The 22,082-nt window shown below is 39.0% G+C and overlaps 3 protein-coding genes across 10 annotated transcripts; 2 read left to right on the top strand and 1 right to left on the bottom strand.

Annotated features, from left to right (window-relative positions):
* Positions 1-1,929: 1,929 nt before the first annotated feature.
* Positions 1,930-17,562, bottom strand: LOC144002055 (bromodomain-containing protein 3-like). Of its 4 annotated transcripts, XM_077496901.1 has the most exons (13): positions 17,368-17,562; positions 16,013-16,107; positions 12,144-12,187; positions 8,601-8,982; positions 7,397-7,534; positions 7,183-7,315; positions 5,253-5,329; positions 4,847-5,176; positions 3,954-4,082; positions 3,709-3,870; positions 3,493-3,605; positions 2,908-3,176; positions 1,930-2,715 (listed from the first exon to the last, which is right to left on the bottom strand). In XM_077496901.1, exons 4-13 carry the CDS (start codon positions 8,796-8,798, stop codon positions 2,618-2,620), a joined length of 1,647 nt encoding a protein of 548 aa, XP_077353027.1. In that variant the 5' UTR covers positions 8,799-8,982; positions 12,144-12,187; positions 16,013-16,107; positions 17,368-17,562; the 3' UTR covers positions 1,930-2,617. The 4 variants fall into 4 exon arrangements, with proteins under 4 accessions (XP_077353027.1, XP_077353028.1, XP_077353026.1 ...); XM_077496902.1 differs by lacking the exons at positions 16,013-16,107; positions 17,368-17,562 and adding an exon at positions 14,150-14,271; XM_077496900.1 differs by lacking the exons at positions 12,144-12,187; positions 16,013-16,107; positions 17,368-17,562 and adding an exon at positions 9,606-9,769.
* LOC144002057 (uncharacterized) lies at positions 9,463-16,710 on the top strand. 4 transcript variants are annotated; one of them, XM_077496908.1, is made up of 10 exons: positions 9,463-9,554; positions 10,258-10,358; positions 11,505-11,902; positions 12,131-12,189; positions 12,262-12,330; positions 12,443-12,511; positions 15,404-15,566; positions 15,649-15,756; positions 15,828-15,876; positions 16,060-16,710. In XM_077496908.1, the coding sequence occupies exons 3-10, from the start codon at positions 11,600-11,602 to the stop codon at positions 16,158-16,160; spliced, it is 921 nt and encodes a 306-aa protein (XP_077353034.1). In that variant the 5' UTR covers positions 9,463-9,554; positions 10,258-10,358; positions 11,505-11,599; the 3' UTR covers positions 16,161-16,710. The 4 variants fall into 4 exon arrangements, 3 of the variants coding, with proteins under 3 accessions (XP_077353034.1, XP_077353033.1, XP_077353035.1); XM_077496907.1 differs by lacking the exon at positions 9,463-9,554 and adding an exon at positions 9,784-9,925; XR_013278653.1 differs by lacking the exon at positions 9,463-9,554 and having other exon boundaries at positions 10,186-10,358; positions 15,828-15,968.
* wdr5 (WD repeat domain 5) lies at positions 17,443-21,786 on the top strand. 2 transcript variants are annotated; one of them, XM_077496905.1, is made up of 14 exons: positions 17,443-17,655; positions 18,303-18,407; positions 18,509-18,617; positions 18,823-18,896; positions 19,029-19,118; positions 19,473-19,562; positions 19,669-19,752; positions 19,829-19,884; positions 19,981-20,027; positions 20,102-20,177; positions 20,651-20,684; positions 20,812-20,886; positions 21,003-21,090; positions 21,206-21,786. In XM_077496905.1, exons 2-14 carry the CDS (start codon positions 18,330-18,332, stop codon positions 21,304-21,306), a joined length of 1,002 nt encoding a protein of 333 aa, XP_077353031.1. In that variant the 5' UTR covers positions 17,443-17,655; positions 18,303-18,329; the 3' UTR covers positions 21,307-21,786. The 2 variants fall into 2 exon arrangements, with proteins under 2 accessions (XP_077353031.1, XP_077353032.1); XM_077496906.1 differs by lacking the exon at positions 17,443-17,655 and adding an exon at positions 17,675-17,811.
* Positions 21,787-22,082: the final 296 nt, after the last annotated feature.

Raw genomic sequence — 22,082 nt, 5'->3', positions numbered from 1 at the left:
TCGTTTAAGGGATATTTTATCAAAAAAATACAAATGTAAAAACAAAAATCTTAATTTCTATTAATTGTTTTCGAGCTCCACAAGCAGGGAGCCACTGGAGATGTTATGCAGTATAAATTCAAACGATGAACAAATCGAACAGATAGTGGAAGGTCATTCCACAGACTTGGGGCCAAGAATGCAAATGCACAGTCACCTTTTGATTTGTGGCGTGTGTGGGGCATAGATAAAACGGCAAGATTTGTAGAACGGAAAATTTGTGCCGTGGAGTGAGGAACAAGGAGCTCAGAGATGTAACTAGGGGCGAGGTCATGTCGGGATTTGCAAGTAATCAACAGGATCTTGTAGTTTATGTGGAATTTTACTGGTAGCCAATGGAGCGGTGCAAGAACACGGGTAATATCGAATCTCAGAATGGTTCTAGTTATAAGTCGAGCCGTTTCTATTTTGGATTAACTAAGTGTTTAGAGAAGACAGTAGAGGGGGTTAAATGTTGCTGGTTTGAATCAAATCTGACAGAAATGTATATGAATGAGATTCTGTGCTGCAAGAGTTCACGCTCAGCATTCTCTGCTGGATGGTTTTAAAATAGATTCATAAGAAGCACCATAAACTATGTTGATAGTGAAGCGTCCAAAAAAAAAAACAAAAACAAAAAAACAAAAAAAAAACGTTTTGAATTGTTGAACAAAAGTGTAGGCAAACACATTCAACACCATTTTAAAAAGAATGGACATTGGGAAAGTAAATGTATTTTTTCTACTCCCCACAAACATGAGGCATCGAAAAGTCAATGAAAAGTGTGAAGTTGCATGTGTGGTCTTTTTAGCATTAGATTCATGGTCTGTGACTGATGGCCACGGGTCCCGTAATGACGACTTGTCATTGGCGTTGTGGCACTGATCAATCATGCCCTCAGGGTTGAGTTTGTGTGGGTTGGGGCATGGTTGCTGCATTCCATGCTGCATGAAGGGAATTCAGGTCACAGTCTGACTGCAAAGGAGTCAATGATGAATGCCCTTCATACGCAGTGCAAGCTTGAGCTTTTGATCCCAAAAAACCTGACACACTTAACGGCTAATTTGAACATTTTCATGAAAAGTGCCATGCTGACGCAATAGCTGTATAGAGATGGAAGATATAATTGACTAATATTAAAAGCAATGGGATTTGTCAATCAATTAGATGATTTGCTATCAAATATTCTCCTTCTATTAATAATAAAAAACAAATTCTCTTGATCACCACTAAAGGGGGGTTGTGCAAAGTAAGAGCTACAGTATTACAGTACAGTGTAACAATAATTCAAATTCGGAATGCTAATAATGACATCTTGAAATTGAAACATTCTATCCATGTAGCCATATAATAAACAAATAGAATCAGGAGTATATGCCCCCTGCCACAGGCTCAGGTGGATTCTTATGAAAAATATTTAAAAAAATGGTGCACTACTGCCACTCTCTGGCTGATTCCAGAACTACATTAGCTCAAAGCACATTCATCACGTTGCAAGTTATACATTAATATATATTACTACAGTATTATTTTTTTCAGTCTACATCAAAAGTTGTTGTAACCCATGATTCCAAAGGCTGAGCACCTGTACTTAAACATGAGCAACTGCCACCAAATAAATAAAAGCATATTCTCTTTTCTTTTTAGCATTTTGTGGAAATGAGTTCCAAAAGGCACAACCCGTGTAACTGGATAATGTGCGGCAAATTAAAAAAAAAAAAATTTCAAACACTATTGCATAGGGAAAACAAGAATACATAGATGGAAATAATGCCAAGAATGTAGACAGGTAACTATTGAGACTAGAATTATATGCTAAAACATAAACCAGGCATTGCCGAACATCTCATAAATATACTGCCCAGCCATGAACAGCACGGCTGAATGAATAATTGACCAGCTGGAGTCAAATTCAAGTCAGACTCAGTATTTTATAGTTTCAGGTTATACTGAAAAAAGTTCAGCATGAAGTGCAAAATAAAAAATGTGACTAGACTCAAGAACAAGTAAAACCAATTGTTGGGTTATCAAACAGATTGATGAGTGCACCCTTACATGACATGTAATGTAAAAATAATCATCACAGCGGGTAGTAGTGCCTTTCTAAGTTCAGTATGCCTGAGATTTGGTGTTGATCTATTTGAAAGCTTCCATTTCATTTAAGATATAATTGGCAACGTTTCACTGTACGAACAAACTGGAAAGCAAGAAGTTGGTGTTAGCATCACATATAGTGTATTATCGTCTATACTGTTTGGTTCAAAAGACAAGTTCTTGTGATAAACAAAAAAAAAGGCCAATATAATTTCAAAGCCTTTATATTACAAAAAAAACAAAAATGGTATTTGAACAGGGTGATAGGTGAATGCTACGTTAAGCTGCATTTGAAAAGGCTCTGACGCATACTGTACAATTAAAGTGAAAAGCATGGACTCGGTCATCTTCACAGGTTTCATTAATTCGATGCACAGTGTCTGATAAAAGTAAAGCTAACAGTATAGAACATATGAGAAGGTATGTAAAAAAAAAAAAAAACAATATATACAATACTGTATTTTACAATCTGGAATAGTCAAAGAACAAAACACAATTATCACTTTCACAGGTCAGTATTTTTTGCACTGGAGGCTGAACTGTTATCAGAATCTGAGGAGCTGCTACTTTCCATCTGATGATACCCAACTTGACTTGGCTTCTCTGTGTGAATTAAAATAAAAAAAATTAAGCAAAGTCAGTGAGTCATTGCCATGTGACTGATTCATATTAAATATAACACTTAAATGATATAATTTAGAACATTTATTGCATATACATAGATTAGTATTATTATTACAACAATTAAAAAACACTTCAGAAAACAGAAACCTATCTAAATTATTGTTGACTTACTTTGAAATCTCCTGAACTTCTTGTACAGACAAGAACGGACAAACTGCTGCAGTTCACGCAGAGTTGACGGTCTCAGTGTCTCAAAGTCGATCTCGATCTCGTCTGGATTTGGGTCACATACTGATGGCTCTCGTGTCTGAATGATGTGTACCACCTGGCCCAGCTTTATACCAGATAGTCTGTTGATGTCGAGGCTCAGTTGGTGCTTCTCGTCGTACGTCATTTGCAGGGATTCTTCATCACAGTCGTCAATGGCGATCTTTGACCTCCTGAAAGTAAAAACACATTTTATAGTGAGCAGAATGGGCACTTCTGTCGTTACGCTGGCCCGTCATTGACGGATACAAACATTTCGGCAATTGCCACCGCATTTTCGACTAGTGCTTTATGATGCGAAGAATTGAAAAAATACACAGACGACCGTCTGCACTCACCTCGACAACGTAAACCTGCTTGTCGGCGCTCGGAAGCTTCACTGATTGAAAATGCGGACACCGAAAGGTGGGCAGCCGTCAATGATGGGACGACGCTAACGACGGAAGTGCTCACCTCGGTTTCTAACAGTCCATTTTCAGGCCTTCTTACCTCGAGCTGTCAATATGAACAGATTCATTGCTGTCTTTACTTTGCCTCCTGTCAGTCTTCTTCCTTGGTGGGACTTCCGAGAGCATTGTAAGCTGTTTGTGAACATCTTTAAGCTGCGTCAGACAGATCTGAGTTAGAGTGCTGCCTGGCTTCTGTTCATTCAACATTTTTCAATGAATTCAATGAACCCTTTAGAGCGATTGAAACTTTACCCACCTGCTGTTGCAACTCTGCAAACTGTGTGGCTTGTTCATCAGATTTATCCAAAGTGGAGGAGACTGTGCTGCTCAGCCCACTAAGAACCGGACTGTAGGCCAACTGTGAAGCGCTTCTGATGGGCTCGTCTGGAATCATAGCAAATCTCCTCTCAAATACGCCCTATAGCACACAGGAAGGAGTTAATCGAAGAAGTTGAAGCCCAGATAGGATTTGAAGGAGTTGAACTGCGTGATATTCTGTACTTGAAGCTTCTTGGCCAGGGCGACAACATCAAGATGCGGTGGGTTGTATTTGTAGCAGTTGGAGAAAATTAACCTGACGTCTGCAGCAAAACTTTGCGCATCCTGGTACTCTCCTCTGTTCATTTTTGCCTGGTAACAAAAATGGAAGTTGTGAAGGATGGCTGCGTTTGATGAAATCCAAAAGCGCCATTTGTTAAAAGTAGGGGTATCAGGCGATTAGAATTTTTACTCGTAATTAATCACAATGAATTGCAAATTTTATATCTGTTCTAAATGTACAAAACGTACAATAAAATGTTTGATTTCTAAGTTTTCAGACTATTGTTAACATAAAAGTGGACAAAAATATTAAACGAAGAAATATGGCTGCATATTTTTATCATTGATACAATCACTTCATAATAAAATTGAGTTAAAATTAAAAAAATGTACTGTACTGTAAAAAACAAGTGTCAGCTGTGTGACGTCACTCCCGCGGCAATTTGAAAGCACGCACGGATTATTATTTTTTTGTGAGAATGAGTGAGTGAAAAAATAAAAATAAAATCCATGCGTGCTTTCAAATTGCCACGGGAGTGATGTCACGCAGCTGACACGTTCGCCCGGCCCCGTTTACGACACCCCCCAACCCCCAGCCGCTCCGCGATTGGCTGGAGGGCTGTAAACACTGTCTTTCCACAGAAACGTCCCGCTGTTTACAAAACAAACACAAAATGGAAAAATACAGGCTGGGGGTGTGGGGGTTTAAGACAAAATCACCCCCACACGTTATGAAAAGCCCATATCTATAAATTGAGTAGTTAATTTAAATCCTGTATTTAAAAAGTGCATTTTCCTGAGTAAAACCGGCAGACAGCCCCTTTAAAAGCAGAAATAAATATGTGACTTAATACCTTGACAGTACTAAGATCCATTGGATATTTGATGATGTCATGATAGTCGTGCAGCTGCAAAGCTTCGGCATCCACAGGCTTGTAGAAGGGCCAGGCATACGCTGCATGCTTCTTGGAGAGCATTTCCTTCAGGATTTCCTCGCAGTATGGGAGTTGTTTGCTCAGCTGGATCGTCTCACCGTCTTGAAGCAACAACACTTTTTCGCTGACATCGCTGGGAGAAAGGAGGACGGAATGGTCTGGGATTTCCCGTCTTCTCTTGCGCTCTGGTGACTCACTGAGCCCGGTTGTGTCAGTGCCTGAATTGCTCTTCTTCTTCAGGCTTTTCATCTTCAATAATAAAATTAACAGTAAGCTCTCAAATTACAAAAATGTTATCATATGGTGCAGGAACAAGATGACATACAATGTTGGCGGGGGACGCCTCTGTGGGATTAGTCTGTAGGGACGGATCTGAAAGAGACGCAGTCGCTTTCGGCCAACCTGCAGGCATAAATGAACCCAAATTTGTTAAATCTGGGTTCTACTCATATTCAAGAGTTTTTGAGAGACTGTAATTCCATTTGAAATTAAATTTAAGAACAACTTCACAATGTCTCATGTTGCCTCAAATCGCTACTTATGTGTTAACATTTTTAAAGACTTTCGAAAGATTAATTTGAGACATTTGAATGCCCGTTCAGGCTTTGTTCTTAAAACGAATTCACTGTATTTTAAGAATACAGACATTCAATCCCAGGTATTTATATGTGCATTACATCTGCATTTATGTTTTCCATGTATGAAAAAATGGCTGTCGAATGAGTTAAGAATCTGTGGGAACCCTTGAACTATATATTGAGCTGCTTAGTGGATAGAGAATACATATATATATATATATATATTAAAAAAAATGTTTAAAAAAAATGTGTAAAACTGAAACAAATACAATGAGGGGCATATTCACTAAGAATGCGCTGCGTCCGGTAATAGCACGAAATATTGCACCACAACTGCACCCGCAGTCTGCGCCCAGTTACCCACCTATTCACGAAGGATATTGCTCTCATCATATCCCGGCGCAAACACTCCCACAACACTGACAGCTTGGAGCAAATGTGCACCTGATTTACCACACATGGCAATGGATTTGAGCCAAGAACGCGGTTGTTATAGTAACAGCTGCGAGGGAAAGCGAGGTTGGAGCGAGAGTAAGCGTTTATAGCGCCATTATGCCGTACAGAGCAAAGACGACGACAACGACGTCATTCATTCATAAAGTACAAATTATTGGTGCGATCGTGTTTTAAAAATATATTTTCAAAGGTTAGCGTGGGCGTACAGTTATGCATCTGGCACGTAAAAAGGATCGTAAAATGCCCCGCCATTGACGATCAGCCCGGGTTACGTCATTTGTCGTAAACTAACACGGAAATGTTTCCCCCTCTCTCTCTTTCTCTCCTCTCTGCGTGATCAGCCGCGCATGTTGTGCGGCAAATGGCATGCACTGCCGCAGATCGAAGTGCGTCAATTAATACATGCTTTCCAAAAACGTTATTTGCGTCACGCAAACGCGGTGTTGCTATTTGCGCTGACGTTAGTGAATTAGACGCTGTACATCAATGAGTCTCATTTGCATTGGGGTGGGCATATTTTGCGTCAAATGTATGCAATTTACCTCATTTACATACGTGCACATAACACCGGCGCACCGTGACGCAATCTGTTCGCCAGAGCACTTAGTGACGGATTTCCCTCATCTGCGCGTTTAGTGAATTAGTTGTTCCCTAATTGCTCCATTTTTGCCGGTTAGCGCGGTGCAAAGGCGACGCAAACCTTTAGTGAATAGGCCCCTGAATGTTTGTTTTGACACCCTTAAGCTTACTATTTCCTGCAAAAGCACTCCAAATGTGTCATACCATATAGGCATCTTCTGTGCACAGCCTCCTTTGCTTTTACCTTCATCTGTATTTTTGATTCACCAACCCTTAATGGTCATATTTTCTTTGAATTCAATGGAGCGAGGCAATTTCAGTGTTTAAGAACATTATTTGCAACTCATTAGTACAACTTGACTAGGAACTGAGTGTGGCCAGTTGCATGAAAGGCAGCTATTAAATCACGACACTACCACTGGGTGGTGTAAAATCTTAATTTATGCAAAGATACAGCAATTAAATATCCAGATGTAAAGCTTCACTGACACGTATCTTATAAGCACTTTTTTTTTTTTTTAATAATTCCAATGTGAACCAACTATCGGGTTGGTCTTGACTTACAACAGTCAAACTAAGTTCAGTACTGCATTAAAGCCAAAGTACTGATGTAATAATCTGATATGACATTCAGTCCATTACCTGAACTTTTCTTTTTGCTTTTCCCTTTGGCTGCATGAGGCAACAGCTCCACTTCGTTCTGAGGCATGTGTGCAACTTTTTGCAAATAAATTTTTTCCAAGGAAAGAGCCATCAGCACAATATCATCTGTAGGCTAGAGGAGAAGACGGAGTAAGGGTCAACCGAAGAAAAGTTAGGAGGCAAAGCAGCGAGCACCAAAAGGCAACTTACTCACCTTGTTATAAATGTAGCAGTTGGTGAACATGGTGTTGAAGTCCTGCAAACATTCACTGGCACTCCAATAGTAGTTGTTCTCGAGCCGTCGTTTGATGGTTCCCAAGTCCATAGGGTTGGTTATTATTGTATGATAATCCTAATTAATAGAAAGAGTCCCCAGAAGCGATATAACTTTTTTTTTTTTTTTTTTGCTTGTACACAAATACATTTTAAGTGTTGATTACACACGAACATTTGTGATTTTATGAAAGACTAAAATCATAATTGTCAAGTGATCTTTATTTATATAACACTTTCAAACAGCCTTATGTCACAAAGCGCTTTACAGAAACAAAAAAAAATTATAGTTATGTGAAGTTAAAAAGATATACTGTACAGTTAAAAGGAGGGTAAAACAGTCATATTTGTGTTGAGGTAATTTTTCTGCCACAAGGGTGCATTAGCATTTCATGTTGGATATTGATAACAGGAGCAGTAGATTCTTCTTTTAAAATTAAGAGCTAATTAATTTGAATAGAAAGGAATTTGCAGACTCCTGAGTCTTGATCATTCTGTGTACTGTAAATTACAACTGCTTCCCATGCAGTCTCCACAAACACATATATTTTTGCTTTAAAATATAATATTCATTATTGCTACAATCCTTTGCACAACATATGCCTTTATTTAGTCAAGTCTTGTCAGTAGTGATGCAACTTTCCTGAAAACAAGCAAGAAACAACACCAATGATGTTACACAAGTTGTCTTCAGGAGTTGGTGAATAAAGTACGCCTCAAGTCTCAGACCAAATGATTTGGACTCACTTCAAGTGACACGACGGGGACACACTTAGCTCTTGGCCTGGGAATGCCCATGCTGGCCCCTCTGATTATCTCTGTGCTAAGTGCTAACTGGCAGCATACCAGTTGTGTTTTAATGTACTGTAATTAATGCCATTTTTAAATGTCATTTAAGGCCTTCATTTTCAACAAAATCAATTTAATGACTTTTAATGTTTTTAATGGCCCGTGGAAACACAGTCTATCACTGACTTGTACTTTTTTAACTCATATTTACCGTAAGATTATTGATAATTAAATTATTCAAATTAGTGAATCCAAGAACACTGTTGCATTGTATTACTGTAGTGCAATCAAAACTATTAGGAGAACTCAGAGCTACCTATTTATTTATTATCCCACTGCCCATGCACAGTACTCACTGGTAATTTAAGAGCCACAGCATCGACAGGATGGTAAAAAGGCCAAGCAAAATGATGCTTCCACACAGCCTTTACCACTACACTCTGCATGAAATGAAGCTGGTTGGTTCTTCGGCCTAACTTGATGGCATTTCTGACCTCAGGAGGTGGAGGGTTCTCAACTTGTGGTGCAGGGGAGTCTGTGTCCGGTGGCATCATCGTATGTGCCAGATTTAAAAAAACAAAAAACAAAAAAAACAAAACAAAAAACAAATGAAGCTTTAAATCAGCCAGTGGTGATTTATATTATCTCCTGTGAATTGCACATGTGCTGTCTTCTGTGTGGTCAAAGAAAACTGCAGCCATTTTTTGCCTTGTTCTTCTTCGGGACACACAGCATAACCTATTGGAATGAAAAATGTTTAGTATAAAGTGATGGATAAATCAAACCTATCAACAAAATTCAGCAGTCACCAGTACAATTATTTACTAATCAATTTAATACAAACGTCATAACTCAACTGGTACATATTGAGATCCAATTCAAGCTTATCGAAAAAGCTAACTTGTTTACCGTGATGTAGAACCTACTGTATTATACTGAAAGAAGTTTCAAATATTTTGCTGGTTTTATTGTTACATTGAGGGCAAACTGAGAAACCTACGTTACGTGCAATCTGGTTGACAGAAATACAGTATCATTCACCTCGGCCTCGCAGATAACGTTATCGTTACAATTTGAGAAGAACAAGGAAAATGAGCAGACACATGATGAAAGCCACCTGCTATATTTGTTAGCCTAGCTTGGCCACAGTGCGCAACGCCCCTAAAGCAGTTATTTGAGAATTAGACATGTCTTTCTTGAGCAGCAAACACCTCGCTACATAGCAACCCTTCCTGCATCATCTACCTGCACATTGCGACACGTGTTTCTCATCTTGGAGCACAACAGTCATACTGGGACGGAAAGCAAAGGTACTTTCGTTTCATTTCAAAGTGAAACAAACCATTTTTAAATAGCATTACCTCGAAGGCAGGGCGAGGGAGCCGTTAATTCATTTCAGAACAGGTATGGTCGATGAAAAAGAAATATGTGCGGCATGTTTGGGGAAAGTTTCTTTTTCCAGGACAACAGCGTGAAGTTGCTACCTCACCTCAGTATCACTGCGACGTTACGCAGTAAAAGTATTACGGCGCCCCCTTTTGTCTCGGAGGCACAACTTCAGATGGCGCCTTATTTTACTTTCTTTTTCCCATTTTTTTTAAACTTCTTTTCGTTATCCCTGGCCTGAACCCAACAAATTTAACACTGTAAATAAGCGGTTCAGAAAATACACGGATGATGGGTAGGTTTTTGACAGCCGTTTAATATCGTTACATATATAAAGTATAAATGTGGTCAATTTTGCTTTAAATGAGTTTATTTTGACATCGACTGGTGCAACGCGGCTATCACACGCTAAATCCATCTCTAGTTTGAAAGGATTAACGTGCTATACTAATAGACAGAAGTCAAAAATACATATTTTTTAAAAATAAAAACAAAAACAGGAAACGGAAACGATAGTGGTTGCCCCGCAACGCATATTTCTTAGTATGTGATACGTTTCGGCTTTCATAACACAGTTTTTTTTCCCCTCTGTCTGGTGCCTCATTTTAATATCACTTTACACAACAGTGAGTTGTGAGCTGTGGGACTAAGTCGTCGCACGCAGAGCAACTGAGACACATTGGGGACAACTTCAAGTCGGGAGAAATGATGCGTCGTTGATCACAGCTGTAAGTAGTGCGACTTATTTTCTCTTCTTTGAATGGTAACCTGACCGTTATTAGGTAAATATGTTAGTGTGATCATTTCATGATTTACAGTGCAAATTACCCATCTCAGTAATGTTTATCATTTCGTTTTAATTTCCCCACGTCTTTATTTCTCTAGACCCAAGTTCAGCATTTGATCTCTGTATCCAAGCAACACACGACTTCTGGAGTGTTCTCCCTGTACTTTACCTTGATGTCACGTCAGTTAGTAGAACGTGGCATACAGGTCTGATAAGGTTTCCCATAGTTATTAAAGACAAATTAAATAATTTGTTGTCTTTAATTTGTGGTGCAACAAAACCCAACTGCCGTAAAAATACATTACGTCCAGGGCCTAATAATAATAATAATAATAATAATAATAATAATAATAATAACAAAAGCATTCGGATAATGAATAATAAATGGATAATAATCATAACACCAATGATGATCATATGAAAATCTCTTCATTATTACACATCACCCACAAGTAACAGTTAACACCAGAAAAGAATTTTATTTTTTATATGATCCCCTCCGGGCTTAGTAACTTCATTAAAATGTGTTTATAAAGATGTTTAATTTTGATTCATAATGACTTTTTGGCTGGCATGACACTACTGCTTTATGGTGAGTCTTATGGTGTCCATTTTGTCTTCTACAAAGGTCAAAAATCATTTTCATTCGACCAATCACGTTGCGGCTGATGATTTATTTATTTATTTATTTAACTGACTTTAAACGATTATTATTATTTTTACATTTTTGCCCAATATTCACAAATCTTCTTTGAGCTAAATGATGTTCCTTTCTACAAGATCAAACCATTTTTATTCGCTCAATGAAATGGCATCTGGTTTATTTATTCATTCATACTGACTTCAAACAATTATTTTTTGCCCAATATTTAGAATTATTTGATTAAAATGTTCCTCTTTCTATTAAGGCAAACTATTTAATGACATTGACATCTGGTGTTTTGTTGTTGTTTTTTTTACTGTAAAAATTATTTTTTGTTCAACATTCATAATTGTCTTTTAGTAAAGCAAGCTCTCTACATCTGTGATCTGTGATGTGACCCTCACAAATGTCTCAAAAGCAGCTTCCCATTGATGTGTGTCACAGGGGCCCATAGTCTTCAGCCGTTGTCATTCTTCAGGAGGGAGAGGAGAGGAGAGGCGAGGCGAGGCGTAGGGTCAGAAGGCGCTAGTTCTGGCAGTATGGAGCAGCTCAGGGCAGAATTTGAGAAAGTTGTAGCAGAACTCAAGTGGGAGGAAATTGTTTCCACTCTCCTGGAGGTGGTCAGCGGCATGGTGTGTAATACGGCGTGCTGGCCACCTCCTGTGCCTTCTTGGCTCAGGTTTGACACCTGTCAGTTGGTCACCGGTCACCACAGAGGCTGCGGCGGGTGCATCCCGCCCAGTTCAGCTTTTGTGCAGCCAGGTCAGATGATGGCAGGACTGCAGTCAAATCAGTACGGCCTGCACGCGTTTGACATCAAAAGTCAGGGAGGTGGCCCTCAGGTGAGTAGATAATAGATGGTAACCTGTGTGTAGCTGGATATAAAGGGTCTCAGTTCGTAAAGGGTTTGTTTAAATAAGTTTATCCTTTGTGATTGTTTTAAATAGGAAAAATAAGAATTTGTAGGTTTTCCATTGGAAAAATTTAACGTAGCTGAACTGGAAGGGAGCATGCTGTCACCTTGTGGACACTTGGCGACTAACTTTTTTTCTGTTTATTTGCACAACCAGAACATCTCTGTACCTGGACGGTCATTTCTCGAAAGCCCCAACTGGTGTCCTGGCATTCTGTAAGTATACACAGAAGGCATCGTCAAGATATTCTCATTCCGTTTTCAAACATACCATTTAAATCAATACAGGAATGGAGGAGACATGTTTCAGATGACAGGCCCATCTGTCTATGCTGCTCCAATGGGTTCCACCTCAAAGTAAGAATCATTTATCACGATTGAGACCTCTCAAGCGGACAGACAGCATCAAAACAATTTCAAATATATTTTTTTTCCTTTAACAAATTGTTTGTCTCCTTTATCCATATAGAAATGGAGGGGTGGTCTATCACTTTGCTGGCCCCCCTGTCTTTGCTGCTCCCCCAATAACATGCACAAAGTAAGACATACTTTGAGTGCATGTGTCATGACTGGTAACTGATTAAAAATAAAAATAAAAAAATCACTGTTGTGTGAAGATTTTATGGTTGAGTGAGTGGATGCAGTTTGTGCAGATGTTTTTTGGATTGAGTTAAGCATCAAAACCCACCTGTTTTATTCCATCTCAGGGGGCGGCCATTTTGTCAATAGACCCTTCCAGTGTGACTGTGACGTCAAGTTGAAGTGCGCCCCTTGCGTTGGAGGGCAGGGCGTCAATGCGAGTGAATTAGAAAACAATCATTGTGATCTCGAAAATAGGTCAAACAGTTGATAAATCAGCGACCAATGCTATGGTGAACTTGTGCGCGGCCGACGGATGCTCTAATGGCTCAAAGAGAGATGAGAGCATTCTTTCGGCTGTGATTTTAAACCAGGCGGAAGACATGAGTGTGGAGTGAAAGACGAGCACGGTGGCTAGCGCGAATCTACGACGCAACTGCTTTGCACCCACAAAAAGTACGAGAATATTTTACATCAGGTAGTTTTTCTCTTTTTCCAGGTCATAACATTAACCCACAATTAACACTTTAACTTGGGCTTGATCTCTGCTGAGGAAAGTGTTGTAAACGGGTCGTCTGTTTGTTAGCTGCTAACAAGCTAAGATAGCTTGAAGACTTCGATATACAGCAAGACGAGTATATCCGGACACAAAACGATTTAATGAATGACAATTTACAACATGAAAGTAGGACTGTTTCAACCAAAAACACAATACCTTAAGCTTCCACTTTGCACTCCAACAAACTCTTTTCAATGAGTCGCGGTAATGTAGTGTCCTACTCGAGATGTTTTTTGTGACATTTGACACATTTCCCACCTTTTAACGAAAACTCTCAGTGAAAATCAAGATCTCCACATTCATTTGTTATGGGATGTTTGCCCTCCGTGAGGCGCAGCGGGAGCTAAGCAGTGACATCAGCTGGAAGGGTCTCTTGCTGTCGACTGAAAATTACGTTAGTTGCTCAGGGCTCAGATAACGACCAATCACAGCTCAGCTTCAGAAAACACGAGAGCCGTGATTGGTCGTTACCTAAGCCCCGAGCAACTGTTACGTCATTTTCAGTCAACAGCACGTAGCAAAATGGTCGCCCTCTTAAGATGGCTACAAAACATATGGATGTTGCTGCATAACTCATTCCATAAACGTAGTATTAATCAGAATACCATGTTTAGACTAGTGGGGCTGCATAGAACATAATTTTGTTAAGAAAATGTTATTGTTGACTTTCCCATTAATGGTTGCAACTGTGTCAGGTTTTCAGCAACAATGGTAAGTGCAGATTAATTTTCATCTATTATACGGCATTGAAAAGTTGTGTGCCGACTGTCAACAGGTTGCGAGCCACTCGCTACCTAATGCCAGCAACTTTATTTTAATCACTAACAGCACTGCGTAATTACACTTTTCTGAGTGCATTTATTAAGCAATTGAGCATGATTTCAGAATGGTTTTGTCTTGACGATGGGGGCAGGATACCAACTTGAACAATGCAGAAGGATAAGAAGAGCTGTTGTGATCCAGCGTGTCTGCCTTTAGTTAGCTACATAAGTGGATCTGACTGATGGCGTGTAGCTTATCATTGAATATTTTACTTACTATGTCTGATTTAGTTCGAGCAGGGGTCTCCGAGTCCAGTCCTTGAGAGCCCCTTTCCAGCCTGTTTTTCCATGTTTGTTCCTGAATCAAATGATCAGCTCATCAGCAAGCCCTGCAGAAGCCTGATTAATTATTTGATTCAGGTGCTTTGGAGGAGGGAGACATGAGAAACAGGGTGGATACGGGCTCTTGAAGACCGGACATTGAGACCCCTGAGTTAGACTTAAAAAAAAAAAAAAAATAAAAAAAACAAAAAAAAAAAAAAAAACAAAGTGAAATGGTGGCCACTGTAAGTGAGTTTATATATTTTAAACATTTTTTAGGGTAAATTACTTGGTAGATTTAAAGTGATACTTTACTTATTTAGTCATTTTTTGCAGTCAAACATTAATATTTTGCCTATAATAAATTTGATATTTTCATTATTTTTCATGTACAATTATTATCTTTAAAAACACATTTTGCAACTTGCTGTCAACTGAAAATGACATCACAAGGGCTCAGGTAACCAACAATCACAGCTCAGCTTGTGAATGTCACATGACCAAACCTAGAAAACCAGGTGAGCTGTGATTGGTTACCTGAGCCCTTGTGATGTCATTTTCAGTTGACAGCAAGTTGTAAAATGTGTTTTTCAAGGTAATAATTGTATGTGAAAAATAATGAAAGTATCAAATTAATTATAGACAAAATATTAACTTTTTATTGCTATAAACGGGCTAAACAAGTGAAGTATCCCTTTAAGTAAATGGCATTATATAAAGACAATAGAAAATAAATCTCAAAGTGCACATCCTATAGGCAACAATAAACACAATAGAAGCACACAGTAGACAAAAAAAGTCAATTGAAAATCAGACTTTAAAAAAAATAAAATCAAATCAACTTTTATAAAAAAAATATATATTTTTTTTTTTAATTAGCTACTCAGGCCCTTCCCCAGCCACATAAACTACCCACTTAGCCCATAGGTACCCTGTCTACAACCTCTTGCAAAGCCCCTTGTCACAATAGTCCCCATCCCCCAAACTCCCCGGAGTCCTGGTCCCATCACCACTGTGACTGATCTCCACTTAATGCCTGAAAGCAAAACTCACTTCCCTGTTGAATAGGTGTGCTCCGGATGTGCAAAAATTAAAATCATTGTTGATTTTCCCTTGAATCCTGTTCCAGTATTCTTTTCTATCTTTACCAAACATATTTCCTCCTATTTTCACATATGGCTGAGTTCTATGTTTGTTGTTTTCTGTACAGCAGAAGAAAACGAAGGCGCCGGCGCATACGGGATGCAGACCAGCCATACGTCAAGAAGCCACCCAACGCATTCATGTGTTTTCTGAAGGAGCAGAGACAACATGTAAAGGCACAGATGAATTTAAAAGACAGTGCTTCTGTCAATACTGTGCTAGGACACATGGTGAGTGTGCTTACCCATATATATTTATGAGCCTAATTATTTAGTACAAATATGCATGTGCTTTTTTTTTTTTATCCCGCAGTGGAAGTTGCTGACTGACGAGGGACAAGCAAAATATTATAAGATCGCTGATGCTGAGAAAAAACTTCATTCCCAGATGTATCCAGAGTGGTCCAGCAGTGACAACTATGTGAGCCCGACATCCCACTTTTCAAATTCTATTAGTAGTCGACAAAAAGTCAAAATATTTTTTGTGTATAGGGCAACAAGAGGAAGAGGCGCAGTGTCACAACAACTGCCAGTATTGCAGGTGTGAAATTTGCAAATAAATCCTTCACATCCTGTTAATACCGGGTCATATTTATAATGGCCTCCAAGCGGGTTTCTGTCCAGTGAATCATGGTTAGCTTACCATATTTGACTTGATAAAAGTATATAAAGGATACCTGCTGGTATAGTGGTATAAGATGCCTTCATTTTTTTTCTGTTCCAGAGCCAGATTCTCCAGGTGAAACTCCAACTCCGCAAACCAGCGACGAGTCTGAAAAAATGCGTATCGCAGACAAAGTCTTACACATGCTGGGGTGTACCTAGTCAGCTTAATGCTCCATCATTGATTGCGGGTACTGCAGGCAACACTTGTAACACTGTGTCCACAACAGATGTTTGTTTAAATTATGTAAATACATTTAGATGTGTTAAAAAAAAATTCAAATATGTTTTAGTATTTTACTGTATTGTTTTTTATTAGAACACCAATAACAACAATGTATTCAATCCACACCTTTGCATTTTCGCACGAGATCCACAAGGTGGGAAGATGTTTCGAATAAAACTGTTGCCTATGTTATTATGCACACACCCCAAAAACAAGACAAAGCAATGTATCCCCGTGGGATGCCAGATATTCACAAAGTGAATGAAATTATTGAATCAAAACAGGCTTAACATTAGCAAGTGTGTCAAGCTAATGCTGGTCTTGTTGTTTTAGCAACATGTGCATCTTTACAATGTTCATGTCCAAGTAATTAGTAGCTAAATAGGATGTTTGTCAATTATGTTAACCTGAACCACTGTGTATCACTGATGAGTCATGACTATGACGTGCAAATGCACAACAGTTGAATAAACGTTGTGAATGAAGGATCTTGTTCATTTTTTTTTTTCCTTTTGGGTTTAGATGAGAATTTAAAATGCGTCGTGACTTTCCTGGCCTCTAATATTGACAGGCATACCTCAGATTTATGCATGCATCTGGCAAGGAGTACACAATTATAAATTTAAATCAATTTTTAATTACAATAAATGAAAATGTTTGAACTAAGAGTAGGTACAGGAAGTGATTGTCCTGTTATAACGGTGGTTGACGTTTTTGGGGATACTTAACCCCCATCAGTTTCATAAGCACATTCACAGAACCCTTTATTGAAAATGATTCTATGAACTCCCTTCAAAATTAAGACGGGTAGGTTATAGAGCTTAGGCTACTGGTGAACAAAATGAACAGGGAGAGTAACGTTAAATCTGGCTCTCCATCTTGAATTCAGCAAACGACCCTGAATGATTTCCAAGACCTCTGGGAAGTGAGAGCTGAACTTTTAGAAAGTCGAAAAGAACAACAGACTGTCAAACATGGCGTTGCTGGTGCCATGGACTGGCAATCAATGGCAATCAATGTGGCACTCATCAATCAAAAACAACAAGTCAAATTTTGTTGTTTTTTTTTTGCCTTAATAATAACAAAATAACTATGCGAAATGTGTATTTTTTTTTACCTGGGTTATCATTGATATTTACTTACTTTTTACGAATTGAAAATTGCATATTGACGTCCTTCCGAACGCGTTTGTGCCCCTTTTAGTCCCTCCTGGCGTCCCGTCCTCGTGAGGTAATCGCGCACGCGTTGTGGGCACCACTGTGCAGCAGCAGCACATTCTTCGCTTTTCCTCGCTGCTACTTGATAGCAAACGTCTAGCAGTGAACCCATTCGGCTCTCCCATAATTGTCTTAACGCCCAAACACGTGCACATATTCATATTGGTGTTTAATGAGGAGGGGCAAACAGACGCTAAAAGTCAATTAAATCACCGTGAGTATCGATTTATATACGACGCCTTATTGTGTGAAATGAGGGCCGCTGCATAGTAGCTAACTCAGTTTGTCAACAGCATCAGTGAATGGCAGCAGTCGGCCGTTGAGCGCGAGCAACTTGTAGCTCTTGCATGTAAATTGAGAAAGCTCGAAGGTGACAATATCGTCGTTTATATGCCAAACGCTGAGCAATATAGTAGGCAGGTTGTAGCGTTAGCATAGCATGTTAGCCTGACTATGAGAGCTGCATGTCAGCGAATGGTTGAATAGTTTTGTGATTGTATTTCCCGATCACGGTTTTAGTTTGAACAAGAAATTACTTGATTTGGCGTACAGTGACATTTTATTTCGCTCTAAAATTATCTTGTAACGGATGTAGTAATGATTATGGGCGCAACTTCCTTTGAAACACCGGAAGTAGAAATGAAGCATTTGTTTTTTTCTTTTCCCGGAGCATTTTGAACTTGTACTCATATGATGGTGTGGACTCACTACCAGGGGGCAGCCATCTTGCCTTGCCACAGTTACCAACAACTTATGTTATTTTTTTCCCACTGAAAACACTGTTATTAGTGTATGTTTTATGCCAGGATTCCTGTTGTGCATAAATACTGAATGCAACTATATATCTGCATTTTGTGACAGTACACAGTTGATGCTTCCTCCATTGCCATGGCAACAGAAGACAAGAAGCCTGAGACTGACACAAAACCTCCAGTGGGGACGACAGCATCTTCCACTCAGGGCAAGGTTGGCCAGACATCAATAATGACGAAAAATGTTCAGATTGTATTGTTGTTGTTTTTTTTTTTTTCATATTTGGTGATTATCCGTCATATATTTCTTTGCAGTCAACACCTGTCAAGCCCAACTATGGATTGAAGTTTACACTAGCAGGCCACACGAAAGCCGTCTCCTCTGTCAAGTTCAGTCCCAGTGGAGAGTGGCTCGCCAGCTCCTGTAAGCTCGTCAGCCATCATCTATGACTATAACTTTAAGATTGTGCTTTTCTTTTTTGAAAAAAATGGATTGTTTGCTAAAATATTTCAAACTTACTAAAGCATTTTTTACATATGTTTTTCTGGAAATGAACTGAAAATTTTCCACCACTTGCCAACCTCACTATTTTGTATTCTCATATCTAAAACAACCTTTGCCTTTACAGCTGCTGATAAACTCATCAAAATCTGGGGAGCTTATGATGGCAAGTTTGAGAAAACCATATCGGGACACAAACTTGTAAGTTGAACATCACTAACGTGTCTGCAAACTGGGGTCGGTCAGTGACGTAAACCAAATTTGGGCAAATCTTGCCAAATGTAGTCGTGAAATCAGGATCCTTTTCACAGCACGTTCCTCTGAATCCCACAGGGTATATCCGACGTGGCCTGGTCGTCCGACTCCAACCTCCTGGTGTCTGCGTCGGATGATAAGACCTTGAAGATCTGGGACGTCAGCTCGGTACGTTTTGAGGCCTGTGTCGACTGCGTGTGGTGGTGACCTTGCAGAAATAGTTTTTCCGCGATAAATTGAAACTGAATGCAGACATCCCAAAAATATCAAAATGGGAAAACAAAATGGACGTGTTTTTTTTACATAGCAACAACGATATGCATATATTTGCATGTATGTATATATTTATGCATATTTGACTTGCTGATAACTGCACAAAATGAGCATTCCACGTTGAGCTAAACAAGCTCCATTTGTGTTTCCATCATTCTGTGTTGCTGTTGTGAACTTGCACTCGCCATGTTTTACTGGCGTGTGCGCATATTGGGGGTCAGCAATAATTCTCCCTCTCTGTGTCTATAGGGCAAATGCCTAAAGACCCTGAAAGGTCACAGCAACTACGTGTTCTGCTGCAACTTCAACCCGCAGTCCAATCTTATTGTGTCGGGATCAGTGAGTACATTCTTTTTTTTTTAGCCTGAAAAAAACACCAGGAATTAGAGGAATTTGTGCTTAACACTTTTTTTTTTATTTTATTTATTTTATAACTTGCTCCTAGTTTGACGAGAGCGTGCGAATATGGGACGTGAAGACTGGCAAGTGTTTGAAAACATTGCCCGCTCATTCGGACCCCGTCTCTGCTGTAAGGACGTTTGTGCAGCTTTTATTGTCCAGTTCACAACATGAATGGACGACTCATCTGTTTCGGTCCTTTTTAGGTGCATTTCAACAGGGACGGCTCCCTGATCGTGTCCAGCAGCTATGACGGACTTTGGTGAGAATTTACTGGGCGTTGACAAGCAACACGTGTCATAATTACTACTAAGGATGAATAATAATACATTTGTTTGTTTTTTAATTTTGCTTCCAGCCGAATTTGGGACACAGCATCTGGACAGTGCTTAAAAACCCTAATAGGTATGCTGCAAAGACATAAAAAGTTGAATGGCACAATTGCTGCAAATATTGACTTGTGTTGTTGTTTATGGTAGATGACGACAATCCTCCTGTGTCCTTTGTCAAGTTTTCACCCAACGGGAAGTACATCCTGGCTGCCACGCTGGATAAGTGAGTAACCAAACACCACCCCTTCATGTTGAAATAAATTATTACTGTTATTTATTTATTTATTTTTTATGTATTAAAATTTCTGTTCTGAAATGACCTTTTTTAAAATAGAGGTAAATAAAAAAAAAAATCATGTTAAACACAATCTTATTTAATTTTTAAACAAAATCTAAAATAATTGGCACAGAAGAGACATGGATGATAAGCTTAAATAGATGTTTACATTTGTTTTATTTTTATTTTTAATATATATTTTGTAAGTCACAGCGTCCCATCACCGGTGAGCTAATTTTTAGAACAAACCCTTAGCCTACTCACATTGTCATTGAGAGATGGTCATTAAGAGATGCCCCATAATCTGAAGCTGTAGTTGTTAATCGAAGTGGTCCAAGAATCGAGCCTTGCGGAACCCCACATGTGATCTTTGTTGCTTTTTCTTGCTTAACTGTCTCCATTTGTATTTTGCCCCTCAGCACACTGAAGCTGTGGGACTACAGCAAAGGAAAGGTGAGAACTGTATTTATTTATTTATTTGTTTCTGAGTGAAAGAGAATTAAATGAGCTATAGCTGACTTTTTAATTTCAATCACGACGTTGCTTAATTTTCCTCCTGTTTGTTTCTTTAACTTTGTAGTGCTTGAAGACATACACGGGCCATAAAAATGAGAAATACTGCGTATTTGCCAACTTCTCAGTCACAGGTGGAAAGGTGAGATGAAACTGAACATTTTGTATTTGCTTTTTTTTTTTCCTTTTTGTGTGTGTTTTTGTTTTTGTTTTGTTTTTTCCTCGTGGTTGCATGAGACTAAATGTGCTGTCTCGCAGTGGATCGTGTCGGGCTCTGAGGACAATATGGTGTACATCTGGAACCTGCAGACGAAGGAGATTGTGCAGAAACTGCCGGGCCACACAGGTACTGCTAACAAAGCGGTTTCACCTTTCCAGGAATCCCTTTTAAATAGCCGTTTTGTTTTGTTTTTGTTTTTTGTTATCAAATGTTCATTTGCACCTCCTTTTCAAAATTCCAGATGTGGTCATTTCGACCGCCTGCCACCCGACAGAGAACATCATCGCATCGGCCGCACTAGAAAACGACAAAACCATCAAGCTTTGGAAAAGTGATTGCTAAAGCCTGAACATGTTTTTCCTTTTAAGCTTTTTTTTTTCTATTATTTTTTTTTATATATGTATAAAAAAAAGAGGACTTTTTCTTCCCACCAACGAGCTTGTGCTGGATGCAGAGCTTCCAGGGAATAATCTTCAGCAACGATGAGAAAAATGAATCCCCCTCGGTGTCAAAAAATCAGTTAGGCATTTTGTCCTGCACAACACGTAATCATTCATCCCACGTGCTTTTGTGTCTCGCTGCCTCCCTACACACACATTCTGTCATTTAACAAAATGGGTAATTTAACAAACTTGATTACTCCAGTTTTAGTGCTTCAGTATTATTGGACAAAACGTTTAACCTCGATGGCAACATGGTTCATGACAATTCACCGTTGTTCTGTGTAAGAAAACAAAATAAAGATGACTACTTTTGCCTTTTATGTGTTATTGTCTAGTGATGTCAATCTTGATGGTTTTCTAATAAACAAAGCTACCCATACATTGGAGGTTGTTTTTTTTTTTTTTTTTAATGGTTTAAACAAATCTTTGCAAATATTAAAAAACACTTTTTTTGTGTGTCATGACAAATTTGCGTTTTTGTTGATGAACAATGTCAAAAATATGAAAAAGTTCCATGTGCATAATTTTGTATTGATCAAAATGATGCGGTGTATAGGGGTGGGTGCGTTTTAAAAGTAGCCTGTAACTCATGATGGACATGAGGCACTTGTGATTATACATTTTTACTCCTTTAGATGGCACTCTTGTATCGCAAGTGCTCCATGATGCGTCATT

This window comes from Festucalex cinctus, chromosome 15 (genome assembly GCF_051991245.1).
Source record: "Festucalex cinctus isolate MCC-2025b chromosome 15, RoL_Fcin_1.0, whole genome shotgun sequence".
NCBI lineage: Eukaryota > Metazoa > Chordata > Actinopteri > Syngnathiformes > Syngnathidae > Festucalex > Festucalex cinctus.
The sequence above is the reverse complement of the archived record's forward strand: the minus strand, read 5'-3'. Positions and strand labels throughout refer to the sequence as shown.